Source organism: Pristis pectinata, chromosome 14, assembly GCF_009764475.1.
Source record: "Pristis pectinata isolate sPriPec2 chromosome 14, sPriPec2.1.pri, whole genome shotgun sequence".
Taxonomy (NCBI): domain Eukaryota; kingdom Metazoa; phylum Chordata; class Chondrichthyes; order Rhinopristiformes; family Pristidae; genus Pristis; species Pristis pectinata.
The window spans coordinates 15,629,950-15,647,053 of NC_067418.1; the positions used below are offsets into that span (position 1 = coordinate 15,629,950).

General features: G+C 37.9%; 1 protein-coding gene across 5 annotated transcripts in view; it reads left to right on the forward strand.

Moving 5' to 3' along the window:
• Positions 1–17,104, forward strand: part of LOC127577864 (growth arrest-specific protein 2) — a 134,403-nt gene that overhangs the window by 96,382 nt on the left and 20,917 nt on the right. For 4 of the 5 annotated variants that reach the window (XM_052029490.1, XM_052029491.1, XM_052029488.1 and 1 more), the window contains one exon: positions 2,732–2,839. In XM_052029490.1, the coding sequence (XP_051885450.1) occupies positions 2,732–2,839 (108 nt within the window). Of the gene's footprint in view, positions 1–2,731; positions 2,840–3,479; positions 3,607–17,104 lie in introns of those variants that run through there. The other variant, XM_052029492.1, reaches the window with a different exon arrangement.

Here is a 17,104-nt window from a genome sequence, read left to right on the forward strand (position 1 = left end):
AAATGGGCAGAAAGATATTTCTTGGAATGACAAACAAACCAAAATTTTAATCTGTGAATTTATGCTAGTTGAATATCAGGCATCTGAGCTTGTTTCCCTCAGGTCATGGCTAAGACCTACCTTGTCCCGAAACCTGTTCTGCTGCTTAAGTTGACCCATCATTTATTCTGACTTCTCAGTAGGGAGCCTGTTGGTGTCAAAAGATACATGCTGTGGAGTTATAATCCTGGTTCCCATATAAAGATGCTGAACATCCTCACTGCCCTCAGACTATTCTCCCACCACCTAAATTTGTTGCTTTTAGTATCCAGGTCTCAGTGCAGAGATACAACTTTTGTACACTGTTGTTGTAGGTTTAATCTCATGTGCAGTTGCTTCCAAGAGGTACTGTACATCTTAATGGAAAATGCCTTCAGATTTCTGAAACAATCAACAGTGCTGTTGCTCAAGCCTACAGATTGCTTAAATATCTTTGAAATCATATGCACATTGCCAATGGTAAATGATAAATTCTGAAGGACCTGAACTGTCAAGTAACCAGAATTATCATGCATTATTAGCTAAACATTGGTACCCAAAAATTAGATGACGTAGCTCAATGCTGCAGTAGGACTAACTGCTTAATTAGGTGACAGAATTGATTTCAAGAAAATGGTGACTAATCAGTGTGATTTTGGAATGGACTTAATGACTCAAGACACATGGTACATCTAAAAGAAAAATATCTGCAAAATCACTGTAGAAAGTCAGGAGAAATAAATTGAGCGATAAAATACCATTAAAAAGATTGGATTTTAAAGATGGGCACTTCTCGAAAATGGATCCAATCTCAGGATCTGACAAGGCCAGCATTTATTGCCCATCCCCAAATGTCATTAAGAGAGTGATGATGAGCAGCCTTCTTCTTCCTTCTAGAACTAAGAAATTCTGGGATTTAAACCCAATGACGAGGATCGATGATATATTTCCAAGTAATAATAATGTATAACTTAACGGGGAACCTGTAGATGCAGTGATCCTGAACGTCTGCTGCCCTTGTCCTCAGAGGCAGAGGTGTGAGAGGTGCTATCTGAGTAGCTGGGGAAAGTGACTGCAGTGCATTTTGTAGATCTACACTAAGGGATGAATGTTTAGGCTGATTTATTGGGTGCCAATCAAGTGGGGTACTTTGTCCTGGATGGTGGTGAGCATTTTGACAATGGGAGCTGTACTCGTCTAGGCAAGTGGAGTGCACTGCATCATACTCTCAGCACTCTCTTCCGTATTCCTCATGGAAAGCCACTGGGATGTCAAGAGGTGAGTCACATACTGCAGGACACCCAGCCTCTGACCTACTTCACAGAGTTCGCACGTTCTTGTACTGCTCTCGGCATGCTCTTCTACACTCCTCACTAAACCAGGCAGAACACTCTGTCTTGATAGTAATGGTAGACTGACAGATATGCTGGGCCATCATGTTACATAATGTGTTAGTATACATTTCTTTTGGTGCTTATAGGCCACTGATCCTCATGAAAACTCTGTTTCATGCTGTCTGATTTATTCTAATATTATCCCATTTAGTACAGCATGATTGAGGGTGTCCTCAATGATTTGTCCCCATAATGATTGTGTGGTTGTCACTTCTACCAATGCAATCATGGACATATGCATCTGCCACAAGTAGATCAGTGAAGATCATGTAGGTTTATCCCTCATCTCAATTCATTCACTGGCAGCTATGTACTTCAGGACCCTGCCAATTCAGTCTGTGGTGGCACTACTTTGCCACTCTTGGTGACGGACATTGAAATCCCCACCCAGAGTACATTTTTTGCACTTCTTACTTTCAGTGCTTCTTCCAGGTGTTGTTCAACATGGAGGAGCACTCCCTCACCAGATGAGTGAGGATGGTAGGTGGCAAGTATGAGGAGGTTTCCTTGCTAATGTTCGACCTCGTGCTGTGAGAACTTGCAGGGTCTCTAGACAATATCTTGCAAACTTTTCATAAAATAATTAGAATCAAGACCCCCAGTAACCTAGCAGCATAATGCTTTATATGGTTAGCATTGTGCTACCTGACCTCAGACAGCATAGGAATAAAGATTCCGCATCAGGCCGAGATATCTCTTAACTGACTTTCGGGGGAAAAAAGTTGAAAATTCTTAAACTGGACTGCTGTTGAATAACTTTCCAATGGATATCAACATTGAATGAAAACAGTTAAACCGGCCAAAGAACCTGTTTAATAAATCAGACATCAGTGAAACTTTTTTTGGGTGAAATTCCTTTCCAACAAAAATGGAAGAATTTGTGTTTCCTTGGTAACAAGCTTAAAAATGTGTATCTTTAAAATGTCTAACTCCAGAATATACAAGTTTGTGTAGTGTTTTTAACAATGGATTAATAGAATCATTAAATTATTGATTAATAGAATCATTACAGTAAAAAGAATTCTACTCCATATATTAGATCAGGCGTGTTATACCTCAGAAGGAGAAGGAAAACGCAATGGGCAAGGGCTGGTTAAGATCCTAACTTTAAATGAGACAATTGTGGACTGTGTATAGTTGGGAAAGCATGTAGAGTAAATATCCCAAAATCTAAATAAAGACTGAGCTTTGAAAAGTGAATAAGTGTTTGTAGTAAGATATTAACGAGTATTTTATGAGTTTTTGCATTTGTGAACTATTGTCATTTTAAATATTCTTACTCAGATATGATTTTCAGTGTGGTTAATGTTTATTTTTAGGTGAAACAGATTTCAGAAGATCCTCCTTGTAAATGTCCACAAAAGTTTTCCGTGGAGCGACTTTCTCAAGGACGATATCGTGTTGGAGAAAAGATTCTGTTCATTCGGGTAAACGATTTCGATTCATTTTTGCAAAAGAATACACATTTAATGCAGGCATGTGTGGCCTTTGACATAAAAGCAAATTTTGTGAGAATGTTTTTCTTCCATTTTGTGTGAAATGGTAACTTGATTCACAATTAAATCAAATACAAGTCAATCAAATTTAAGTTTTAAACATTTCCAACACTAATCTGACAACTCATCTAACCTATTGTATCTACATATCTTATATAACATGTGGCTTCGGTCAAATAAATTAACGATTCTATAGCCTAAATAATAGTTATATTTTAAAATTATAATGCAAAAGACTGGATAATACAATGGGGTAGTTATTGCTGTTTTACATCCAGGAACTTGGTTATTATCATTCATGTGTATGAAGCAAAAAAAAGGGAAAGATCATTGCTAAAAAGTGTTTGAAATCTAGAGAAGCACAATCGGTGAACCGCTCAATCTTGCTTCTGTTTCTTTTTGTTCTTGGGTATGTTCCCATGCTTTACAGCAGCAATGAATGGTGGCTCTTGTCTCTGCAGACAAATCTAGTTGGGAACTTCCCAGGCACAGATTTTACAAATGAATGAGGTTGAAAATTACCCTCAGGATTTTATTAACGTCTGTTTCCAAATCTCCCAATATTTTGCAGGTCACCCAATTGGGCATCAGGGCCACACAAAGCACCTTTTTAACATACAGGATGTTTCAAGGCATGCTTTTCCTTTCCACTTCATCCAACAAAGCTCCAGTGTTGTGTTAGAAAACTGTGGTGATTGATCTCTCCTATAGTCAGCATTTTTGTTTATTGGAAGACACTTTTCCAAATTTGTCCAATGCCACCAGCAGCCCCAACCCACCATTCCTTTAAAAGTCGCTGCTTAGCTTTGTTAATATAGTTTATATATTGGTGTTGTTGAACCCCTCGACATTGTAACAGTACGGTATTTTAGTTTTAATTCACTGGAATTACTGCACTTAAGATCCACATCAATTACAATTGACTCAAACTTACATGATTCAAAATGAGAAGTTTTGTAAGTATACCATTGAATGAAACTTTGGGAATGCAATGACGTAACAGTTTCACAAATAATTATGGCAAATTTGAATTTTATCCTGCATGGCTTAATTGTTTCTATTAGTTTTGCAACTAGTAATCCATAAGCAGCTGAATTTGTCATTTATTTTGACAGTAAGTGGAAGCTGGTGATTTAATAATCTGGCATCATCCAAGATTCCAGGATCTATGTATATATGAAAAAGATTTCCCTGCAGGGAATAGAACAATACTGTCAATCTTGGTTATATAAATACCAAACTATTTCAGCCTATACATAACCTATAACAGAGAGGGATTGAAGTATTTTCAATTTGTTTAGTTAGATAGCAACATCATTTAATCTTGGTTTCCAGAATCTTTTTGTGTCTGGGATAACAGACATGACTCATGATGAGTCAGCAGTACAAAGACCAACAGGGTGCTTAAAGGAATGGTAAAACTATCAAAAGTTAATGTATGTAACATTCACTCAGATATAGCATAGCTTTGCTAAAACTGTTTTTCTTGTTATAAACTCAAGTACGGAACCCTAGACAAATAATGTTTCATTGTTCTTCTAAAAAAATATGGCTGCCAAAATTGAAATGATCTCAAACAAAAGTCTGCTGCCCATTTTGAAAAGAAATATACTTAAATAAAAACATAAGTACATTATCTTCAGATGAATTTCTCAAATTCCTGTCAAATTCCTTCTCAATTGCCAAGGACATACTGCTTTGATTTTTCTTCTTTTTGCAATTATATTACTTTTTATCAATTCTATTATTCTACATTCATAAACACAAAAGGTGCTAAATGCTGGTTCACGTATGAGAGAAATTTGGAGCTTTTCTAATTTTGGTTCTACAACATTTAATTTTTAAAAATATCCATTCTCAAGCTTGCTTACAAAGTTGCACTTTCTCTTCCACCCCTGGGTCTTTTGAGTGCATGATCCTGGAAGTGTTGTAGACACTCCCTAGTTGCAATTAGGTAGAGATTTCAAGGATTTTGACCTGGGAATAAAGAAAGAATGATGACATATTTTATGTCAGGATATTGTAGGACTGAGATTGGATTCCATTGCATTTGCTGGTCTTGTCCTTTGGGTGGTGAAGTTCATAGGTTCAGAAGGTGCTGTCCATAAGGCTTTTGCTACTTTTTGCAATGAATCCAGCATATGGTACACATTTAGCATCACACACTGTGGAGGATCTGGATACATAAGTGAGTGGATGGATTCTTTTTCAAACAACTTGCTTTATCCTGGAACTTGGTCTGTGTCCATCCAGATAAATGGAGATTATGGCTCCTTGGCATTAACCTTTGATACTTTGTCCCAGCCAATAGCAGTTTAGACACTACAGATTCTTCATGGATGTATGTGTTATATTGGATCCATAAAGTCAGGGAAACCATGTGAAATTCATGAATTGGTTGTAATTTCTTCTACCTAGGATTTTAGGAACCATTAATAAATTTCAGTTTTTCCGACCTTCTCGAACCCAAAAGAAATTACGGATCAAATGAAGTGTAAAGATATGCAGCTTTACTCGTACAGTTTCAAGATCAAGATATTTCACAATAGAACATGACATCTGCTTTCCTATTTAAGCTATAGGCTGACATACCTCCATGAAGAAGTAGGAACAGAAGCAGCTTAACTGGACCCTAGAGTTTGCTGCATCATTCTAACTCGTCCACTTTCCCCACCCCATATCCATTGATTGCCCTAGAGTCCAAAAATCTATTTATTGCAGCTTTGAGTATACTCAGCAATCAAGCATATGTGCTCCCTTGGCATAGGGAACTCTAAAGATTCACATCTATCTGAGTGTAAAGCAGTCTGCTCCTCTTAGTCCTAACCGACTGACCCCACATCCTAAAACAATGCTCCCTCATTCTAGCATTTCCAGCCAGAGAAACCAAACTCCCAGCATATGCTTTGTCAAATTCTGTTAGAATCTTGCATTTCATAAGATCACCTTTCATTTTACTAAACTCCATTGTGTGTAAGCCTATCTAAATCAATCTTATCTTAAATCAATCTCTCATCCCTTTCTTCCGAGAAGTACTTTAGTCCATCCACATTATATAACCTCCAAGGAAAGTTTTTCATCCTTAGGAAATCAAAATTGTACATGGTCTCATCAAAACCTTGTGCAATATCAGCAAGACTTAGTTACTCTTGTATTCCAAACCCCTTGAAATACTTGTTTTCATACTGTTTGCATATATCGTCTACCCTCTTGGTTACATTCTCAAAAAGATAAAAACTATTTCCAATGCACAAAGTAATTTTGTCTCTACCTAATTGTGTATCTCTATTTGCCCTGCTACCAGTTCTTAATAGTGGATTCCAGCATTTTCCTGACACCTAATCGGTTACACAGCAGTTTTATTTTTGTTACTTTCCAATCTATTAGGACTGACTCAGTTTTGGAAGATATTAACTGATATATCTAATATCTTTGCAACCACTGTTTTTTTCAATGATTAATACATCTTTCAACAGCGTAGCTGCTTTTAGGGGACCTACAGACTATTGCTACCTGTGGTTTTTTTTTGTTCCTGTTGTTTCTCTTCTCCATCCATATATTCTATTTCCTGATCTATGCTTTCGTCATCACTATTAAACAATGACCACCGTCCTAATTTAAGGATAAAGTACCCAAGATGTGCAGCCACATTTCCATGGTGTTTACTGGATCAACCAATATATCTATTTGTTCCATTAATTTGTCTACCTTGGAATTATATTTCCTCATTCTACACCATAGCTTCCACCTGTTATGTAGCCAGTTAATTGGCAGAAACAATACAAGAAAAAGTAGAATCATTAGGCAGAAAAAAAGGGTATTCAGCCCATCATACTTGTGCCTAGTCTTAGAGTCATCCAATATAGTCCCATAAACCATTTTTCACCACTAGCCTACAGATCAAGTCCCCTACGTGTCCATTCATCCTCGAAAATTTCTATGAAATCAGATACAATGATCCTTTATGCTCCAGACTTTAACTTTAGTGGAAATAGAATTCTTCTCCTTTCTTCTATATTTCTAATGAAAATGATTTTAAACATTCATAGATTGCACCCAATGTCTAGATGAAAAATTTCCCCCTCGGATCACTTTTAGATGTTTTACCCCTGACACAAAAGCTTTGTTTTCAATTTCCATACTCGTCTGCTGCAGAGAAAAACTTTCTATCTGTGCGCCTCATAATTTTGTATATTTCTGTCAGATCCTCCCTCAATCCTCCTCCGCTGCAAGAAAAACAAACTCAGCCTATCCAGTCTCTCCACATAACTGAAACATTTCATCCCAGGAAATATCCTGATAAGTCTCCTCTGTCCCCTCTCTAGTGCAATAACATCATTCCCAGAGCGGTGACCAGAACTGCACACAGTACGACAGCTGTGGTCCAATCGAAATTCTATACAGTTGTACTGTGACCTCTGTTCTTTTATATTCTGTGCCCTAGCTAATGAAGGTAAGAATCCTGTATGCTTTCTTCACCACCTTATTAATCTGTGCTGTCAACTTTAGAGATCTATGGACTTGCACACGGAGGTCCCTCTTTTCCTCAGTGTTTGCTAGGGCCCTACCATTCACTGTGTATGTTCTACCCTTGCTTGACCTCCCAAAATACATCACCTCACACTCATCAGGATTTTTATTAGCTTAAATCTAAAATCCTCTTGTTATCAACCTCTCTACCAGAGGAAATAGATTCTCTCTGTTCATCTCATTTTACACACTTCAGTTAAATCTCCTCTCATTTTCTTGCTTCAAAAAACAAAATGCCAGCTAAGTCATCTTCTCCTTACAAAATTCCTCAACCCTGGCAACATCTTTATAAGCCTCCTTTGCACCATTTCTGATGCTATCACATCCTTCCTGTAGTTTGGTGAATTGTACATACCAGTACAGAGTGCAGTAGCTGAGGCCTAAACCAGAGATTTGCGAAAGTTTAGCATGAATATTGCATTTGTATTCATTGTTAACAATTTCTTCTGTGACAATACAAGGGGGATGTTTTGCTTTGATGGAACAATACTGGAACCCTTTTAAGATCAGCAGTGGGGTCAAATAGGTAATTTATTGGCTTTAGAATTCTGGCATTCTAGAACCAATATTTTGGCAGATTCTTCTCACTGCTGCTATCCTATGCCTTCACTTCATTCATAGAATTGTAAACACCAGACCTGATTGAAAGCTGCCATACCACTATCAATTAACATTCATAATATGTTGCTAGGAGTTGTTAACAGCTTCAAGTACCTAGGCTCCACAAGCATCAGCAAACTGTCACTCGATGCTGAAATCAACATACATGTTGCAAACGGACAATCTGCTGGAGGAACTCAGTAGGTCGAGCAGCATCTGTGGGAGGAAAGTAATTGTTGATGTTTTGGGTCGAAACCCTGCATCAGGACTCATGCAGGGTTTCATGGTCATGCAGAGTACTGATGCAGGGTTTAGACCCAAAACATCAACAATTCCTTTCCCCCATATATGCTGTTTGACCCGCTGACTTCCTCCAGCAGACCATCTGTTGCTCCAGATTCCAGCATCTGCAGTCTCTTGCATCGCCATGCATGTTGCAAAATCTGTCATGTCCCAGCTACACAAGAGAATGTGGACTGACAGCAACCGATTAGAGAAACAAGCCTGTGTCGCCTCTGTAGCTTAGGTAGCATGTGCAAAGCATCAGAAGAGACAACAGTTTCTGCCTTCACTGCTGCAGACAAATCCCAGACACTGCCTGCAGGAACATGGCAACAAATATTCATTACTCAGCCTACGTATTTATATTGGATTTGCCATGTTCATCGGATCAATAACTGCTGCTTTCCCAGAAATATTTTGTATTGTGAACTTGCCACTGGGCCATGACCTGCTGGACATCTGCACCCAGATTACAAGGACAACCGTAAGCAAGGTATGAAGCTAGCAGGCATTGACACAGTCCACTGAGAGATAGCCACTGATTGTTGGGGCCATAGGATGTTGATGACTCATGAAGGCATTGGAAGAAGTCAGGAGAGATGGAAGGTGCAGCTGTGCGAGAAGAGATGAAAAAAATACTGCAGATGCTGCAAATCTGAAATAAAACCAGAAATTGCTGGAAACACTCAGCAGGTTATGCAGCATTTGTGCAAAGGGATACAGAATTAGTATTTCAGGTTAAAGACCCTTCCTCAGAACTGGGAGAGAAATCAATTTAGTTCTAAATTGCAAAGAAAGTGGAGGAAAGTGGATAGTTTAAGGGAATATCTCCAGTACGGTGAGGCCAAGGTTATTATGTTAGTGGAGAGGTCACCCTGTAGAGTCTGCCGGGTCAATGCAGAGCTCTCCGCTGCCTGCTACTTTAATTCTCCTGACCTACTGAGTGCTTCCAGCATAGTATGTACGAAAAGGGGGCGCAGAGAAAATAAGGCCAGCAAATTTTATACTTTCTCAGTCCACTGTCTCCATCTGCAATAAGTGCAGTAGTGACTGCCATGTTCCTGAGCCACAGCATGTTCAATATGGAGCAACACACACAAAATGCTGGGACAAGACCATTCATCAGTTGACTGTCGAGGCACAAACTTATTGTCCTATGGGATGGAAGACTGCTATGGCAAAACAACATTACCAAAGCAAGAAACCATTTTGCATCATCAACTTAACCACCTCATCTTCAATGATCTATGAATAAGAATCTCAGCTTTTCATTTTGCCTAACTTATTTTGGATTTTTTTATTTATTACGTATGATTCAGGTATTGTGGAAAAGGGAAAATCCTTGTGCGGTGTTATTGTAGCATTGATGGTACAAATGTAACATTTGCTCATTATTAATATGGGTCTAAGAAGAGAATTTAGAAAATGTGAAATTAGTAACTTTATTAAAATAGAAATAAATAGAGGTGATAAGTAGTGATCTAGTTCAGTCATTGTTTTTGTTTACAATCAATTTTGGCAAATGGAACTACTGTAACTGTATTTATCCATCTTGACCCTATATCTTTGTTTCCATATGTTTTTTTTCCCTTTATTCAGTTATCTAATTCTAAGCTTGAGTGAGTAACGGCACAGAGCAATTTGAACCATGCAGAAATTAGGCAGGCAATTTAACTTAACATTAAAAGTAACTTACCATCATATCCCATTAATCCCACTCAAGGACAATTACACTTTATGTTATAGCTCTTTGCTTTACATTCTCAATTGCCAGAGACATGCTGTTAGGTCCAGATGAAGGGTCTCGACTCAAAATGTCAACTGTTCATTTCTCTACACAGATGCTGCCTGACCCACTGAGTTCCTTCAGCATTTTGTTTGTTACTATTTGGTTTCCCTTTTCAAATCCTTCTATAATTTTATTCTTTTGTATTATCATGATAGAGTCTGAATCTGTGTTTTGAAATTACATGGGATCTTTAAAAAAATACAGACTTTTAACATTCATCATACTCTGGGGTATCTTCATTACTCAAAGCATTTGTCTGAAATTGTCTTTGCTCTTTGCGTGCTTATTTAACAAAAGGATTAAAATCTCTGAAATAATGGAGAGAGTAATAGTTTATAGATGAGTATTTATTGTTTATATAATTTAACTGTCATAGCTAAATGTGGAATTGAGTTGAGTATTTAGGCCACAGCTTTCTAACTTGATCTCTAATTCAGTCAAGAGTAAAAAAAAGATATATTCCTCAACTAATGTTTTAACTTTGATCAAAATTGTCTTAGAGACAGGCATAGACATTAGCTGCCTATGACAAGATATCTCAAAGATGAACAGAAAAAAACTGTTTGTGAGGTTACAAAGTCATTTTAAATTCAGATTTTTACCTTTTTTTTCATTTGACTGTCTGGCAGTTTTATACTTCTTTATGTGATGATCGTGAATGGAAAACAGTAGGCATAATTCCAGGAGTCCACATTTGTCCAATCAATATATCTTCCTGTCAGGTTAGAAACATTGCGGTCAGAGCCAAGAACTGGAAAACATCATCCAAGTGATGCAAGACAGCCTGAGTGGCAGGGTGCCCTGGGACAGATGACCTTACAGCTGCAAATTGAATATTCCTACTTACAATAGCAGACTTCAGTACAGAATTTTATTAGTAATGAACTATTGTTCAGTCCAATCAAAGCACAAAATAGGATACTTAATCCGTCTATTCCCAATACAGAGAGTTCGTTATTGATCTGATATTTACTGGAACACAAGAAGGGAATGTGCAGTACCTCATTATCACTTTTATTCCTTTTCTACCCAGAATACAGCGGCAATGATAGACTGTTGGCTGCCTGCCAAGCTGCACACATGCAGTCAGGGATCCTTGGAATTGGTCCCTGACAGAGAAGATATACCAGATTTACTTCAAGGATTTCAGGGATGAAGAATTATAGATAGAGTAGAGAAGCAGGGACTGTTCTATTCGGAAGAAAATAAGCTCAGAATCAAAACTGTAGAGCTTTAGATAAAATAAGTAAAGAGAAACCATTCCCAGTGGCTAAAGACTCAATGACCAGAGGCACAGATGTAAGGTGAATGGCAAAAGAACCAGAAACATTTTTTTCTATTTAGCACAATGTGTGTTTGGAATTTGGAAATTATTGCCTGCTGTAGTCCAAAGAAAAAATGCTAGAGGGTCTTCAAAATGAAATTAGATAAATATTTGAAATGGAAAGAATTACATGGAAATGTAGGTGAGTGCAACAAACTAGCTTACTCACTGAAAGAACCTGCACAAACTTGAGGGGCTATATGTGCTTGTTCTGTATTGCATTGTTCTGTGATTTAAGTCTTCATAGGTTGGGGTTCACAGCTGGGAAGGGGAGGGCTGAAAGTAAAGGCTTTGGGACAGGGCAGGGTTTAGAGAATGTTAATCAGAAGGAAGCAAAGATTGGGGCTTGCTTGGAAGACAGTGAGAGTACTCAGAGTATGATCAAGATGAGGGTGAAGATCAAAACTTTGGTAGAAGTGAACAGAGCACAATAATCAAGAGGAAGGCAGGGGATAAAGAGTAGTAAGGGGGGAGGAGGGAGTTAGTGAGTGAAAGAGAGGCAGCGAATAGGGGATGATAACTACTCCTAGAATCTACATTGGTGGTGCCTTTCAAGTAAGTCATGAGTTTTTCCAGTCTTGACCATAGCTTTGGCCTATCACATGCCACACATGTTATTTGCAGAAGAGAGCCTCAAAGCTTCAAGGAGCTGATTGTTGTGAGAAAAGGTTCTTTCGAGTCTCAAAGGCCAAGGACTCCGGACACAAATCTTTGGATTTTGAAAAAGGATTTATTCACAGAGGAACAGAATGAATGGGAACGGATGCACACTCACACACAGAGGTGATTGTGGAACGTGAGGGTAGTCGCAACAGGGGTGAAGGGCACGCACACACACACACAGTGAACTAGTTACAAACGATCAGGGAAAATGCAATATGGTGCCTGAACCCCCTGACCCTGGACAAGCATCGGCTGTTTGGTCCCAGGAATCCTTAACTAATTACCCTTAAGTAGTGCACAGCTTACCTCCACATCCCTCAGAGACGAACAAAGAGAGGGAACCAGGCACATGCGGCACTCTTTATAATGCTGGAGGGCTGGGGGTCGTCCTGCTCAGGTAATTCAAAAGGTCCAGTGGGTCAGTGCCAGCAAGGACAAAGGTGCTTAAATGGGCCAATAGTTCAGGTGTGTACAGAGGGGCAGGGGTGGAGCCAAACCTTGATTGACAGTGGTGTCACTTCCAACCCAATGAGCAATGCTGTCATCCGACCAGAGGGGTCAGTGTTGTCACTGTCACGTGACAGCCATGACCTTTCACACTACACTGATGGAAGTAGTTAGGTCTGTAGTCCCACTTGTTATTGACCATTTCAAAGTCTGAACCAGTAGCGGTGACATGGCTGTAAATTGTTGGCCTCCGATGTAATTTTTGTTAATGGAGACTGAAAGGCAAATGGATGGAGTTAGATTGCCCACTACACAAGGGCAGTCAAAAACAATTACTTACCGGAGTTCAAATTGGAAATCAGAGTTAAACTTTCACAGTTCTTGAAGCATACCAACACAAAAATCTCATTTGTTCTAGTAGTATTTATAATTCTGTATCCCCAACATTAACATCTAATTAGAAGTACCAGATTCAGATTAGTTTATTGTCATATACACCAGGGTGCAATGACATTCCTTGCTCGCATGAAACTCAGAGTAAACAGTGTATATGGTAATAATAAATACAACAATAAATACAGCATTGAGTGCAAAACAATGGAATGGTGCAAAGTATAGTAGTGCAAACTGACATCACACAAAAAGAAATGCTAAAGTGACAATAATGGAAGAGGTAGAATTAAAGTTTCAAGTACATGGCAGTACCACCAGGAAGGGAATACAAAAGAGGTGATTGGTTCAGAAGTCTGATAACAGTGCGGAGAAAACTGTTCTTGAGTCTGGTTGTCCTAATTACCAGTTCTAATTCTATGATTATTCTGTCAAAGCTGTTAACACCAATGCAAATATAAAGAGTAAAAGACAAACATCCTCAGCAGAATTATTCTTGTCATCTATATTACCAAAGCAATTCTTAACCACTGTATCTCCGCACTTCTCCATCCCAATTCTCCACTTCATCTATGTATGATGTGGATCAAAGTCAGAGCTGATCTTTGCCCTTTATTAGAAACATTGTTGGACATTTCACTAATAAACTGTAAAAAAAAAGTTGCCTTTGTGATACATAATTCAACTATTATGATCATAACTTATGAATAATTGAAACCCATTTACTTTCATTAGTTAAGGATATTTATACTAAGGATGCACAATTTTTAGTTTAATATTAAACTAATCCTGGAATATTGGCATGGAGCTATTTTAATTGTTTTCAAAGAAATAGCCAATTGTATCCACTAGGTTAATAAAATGATTTTCTTGATAAATATAGAACTAAGTGCAGACCTCAGAATGTAGATGATCTAACTCTGCCATGTTAAATTCCACCTTGTAAGAATGTTGGGGTTATCAACTCTGCATTGGAACACTGTGCACTTTAAATCTGTACTTTCAGGAGCACATCTTAATTCTATACGACTAGAAACTGACAAAGATTTACTTTCCAGTTCCAATTTCTGGAATAATAGTTTTGAAAACATATAAATTGATGATAAATCTGGTTACTAACTTGAATATTTTTCTTTCTTGTTTAAACTTCCTGCTTTGGAGTGCTCTTTTATGATGTGTCATGATCTGCTAATTGCATTGCTTCGAAATATCTTACAGCATTCCATGAAGATTGATATATTCAAGTGAACATTTTCTTAAATAGTGGAAACTATGCTTTTTATTTAATATTCTATTGTAGAAGCATTATAATAGATTATTATTTTTCTAGTTAAAAGAGATGATTTCTTAAAGAATGAAAATTCCAAACAGGGGTTCGATTTGGAATAGAATCTTAATACTGAGATTTATGGAAGGCGAACATCACTGTTTTAAAACGAAAGTTTTTTAATGGAAATTGTGACTAGAAGACATTGCATTTGAGATTTTATTGTATAGTTTATATTAACAAATCTAAGTATCTTACAGCTGTTTACATTCAAATTATCTATTCTACCAATTTTATTTACAATACATCAGCATGTGGTCATGCAGTCTTCATTGCAAGTCTTGATACTCAAAAGCTCTCACAAGTAACATTTTTAAAATGTTTCCCCATCCTCTTTTTGTTATTTTAATCTCAACATCTCTTTGTCTGCCCAGATGTGATTCAATGTCTTATTGTTGGAGTAAGGTCAGAGATGTGGCCTTATGGTAGCATGAACTGTAATATGTTCCTAAGATTTGATTTTTCCAGCTCTCATTTTTCCTGGTAAATCTAAGTGTCAAGTGTAAGTATTGTAAAACTGTTACCATGGCAATGATACCAAAGCTCAGCCTGGGACCAACTGGTTAGGATAATGTGAGAGGAAGCTTAGGAATTTCATTTGTGCTTTACACAAAAATGATTGATTTAAACAACATGATTTATATTGAACTACACACAACCTGTGCTTGCAATGCATAAATAAATGTTCAAAACTCAGTACAGGTTTAGGACTTGTAATATTGCATTCCACACAGGTCAGGTAGATACAGCATGTGAGACAATGTGACTGATAAAAAATAAAAGCACTCAATCATGTGTTAGCTGTTCTGTTACAAGGCACTCAGTATTTCAACAGAATAGCACCACTACATGAAGGGCCAAAATGTAAAGATATCTGGATTTAAAAAGGGTTGCAGTGATCTTCCTTTTCCCTAATCTGGAATACTGAGGCCAGAAAATATCCTTTTTAAAAATGTTTTGATCGTAACAGTAAGACTAGCGTGACTTACCACAATTTGCTGTAAATTGGACAGCAAATTGGTGAGTGCACATGCACAAATGAAGGTGGAAGTCTGATAGCTGCTTTCTGAGGTGTGGTAATCATGAAAATGATACTTCATCAACTGATTCACCATACACATGTATTGAACAGAGTGAAGTTAATATATTGATATTGTAAATACAGATTAAACTTGCTACTAAAATTATAATGATTATTCAGTCTTGTAACTATCTTAATAAGAACGTAAAAAGTTCTTTGGCACTGAAAGTTAACATTTACAAGTATGGAGCATCATTTCTTCAGCTTTAACTTACCACTGTAAACAAAATAAATTATTTTTGAAACATTTCCTTTCCTTCTCTTGTTGGAGACTTTAAACCTTTTGAAATATTTTCTGTCTCCTTATTTTGCTTTCTGGATCCAATTTGTCATTGAATTTACTGCACACACTTATATTTGATGATCCAGACTCTGAAATCATTAATAATTTTCCAATCTATTTAGGGAGCATTGTAGTTCCTTGCCCTGTTCCTATAGGACTTAGATGTTCTGCGATGACTACCATTTGGATTTTTGACTGACAAAAATTTTCATGATCTTTCATTAAGTGGAAGTCTAATGGATATATAATGCATCCTTTTAGGAGCAGAGTTTTTTTTAACCATATACTCATGTACATTTTTCAGCATTTCCTATTTGAACAAAGGTTATTAATTAGACTTATGATGAAGCAAATTCTATTGCAAAATAATATCTCCAGAAATGTTCCAAACTGCTTTATGTACAACAAAATATAGACGATGTTTTTATGTGGGTCTGCATTGCAACCTATTTTAAGCAAGATTTCATTAATAGCAGCAGGATAAGTAACCTCTTCTCTTTAGAATGTTGTGGCCAAAGGAATTACAGTACCCACAATTTTAACAGAACTCCTTGCTCCACTAGAGGGAGGAACGTGAGAAGTGCCTGCTTGAGTTTTCAAAGGTGTGCATATTTGTTACATAATTGCTGGGTCTCAGAAATTATTGCAGACTTTTAAAATTATGCATCACATGAACATGCTGCTATCTCTGCCCAAGTAGATCACAGTAGATATAGGGTTACTGATGACACTGGATTGGATGTGCAGGGACAATAATTGAGTGACGTGGAGGATGGTGCGGTGGGGTGAGGGTGAAGGTGCGTGTGAGGGTAGAGGGGTGCGGGAGAGGGGGACGATTGGTATTGGTATTGGTTTATTATTGTCACTTGTACCGAGGTACAGTGAAAAACTTGTCTTGCATACTGATCGTACAGGTCAATTCATTACACAGTGCATTGAGGTAATACAGAGTGCATTGAGATAGTACAGAGTGCATTGAGGTAGTACAGGGTAAAACCAATAACAGAATACTGAGGAAAGTGTTACAGCTACAGGGAAGTGCCTTGTAGGTAGACAATAAGGTGCAAGATCATAAGAAGGTAGATTGTGAGGTCGAGAGTCCATCTCATCGTATAAGGGAACCGTTCAATAGTCATATCACCGTGGGATAGAAACTGTCCTTGAGCCCGGTGGTACGTGCCCTCAGGCTCCTGTATCTTCTGCCTGACAGGTGGGTGGGTTATTGATTATGCTGGCTGCTTCACCAAGGCAGCAAGAGGTATAGACAGAGTCCATGGAGGGGAGGCTGGTTTCTGTGATGCGCTGGGCTGTGTCCACAACCCTCTGCCGTTTCTTGCGGTCCTGGGCAGAGCAGTTGCCATACCAAGCCATGATGCATCCAGATAGGATGCTTTCTATGGTGCATCAATAAAAGTTGATGAGTGTTAAAGGGGGCATGCCAAATTTCTTTAGCTTCCTGAGGTAGTAGAGGTGCTGGTGA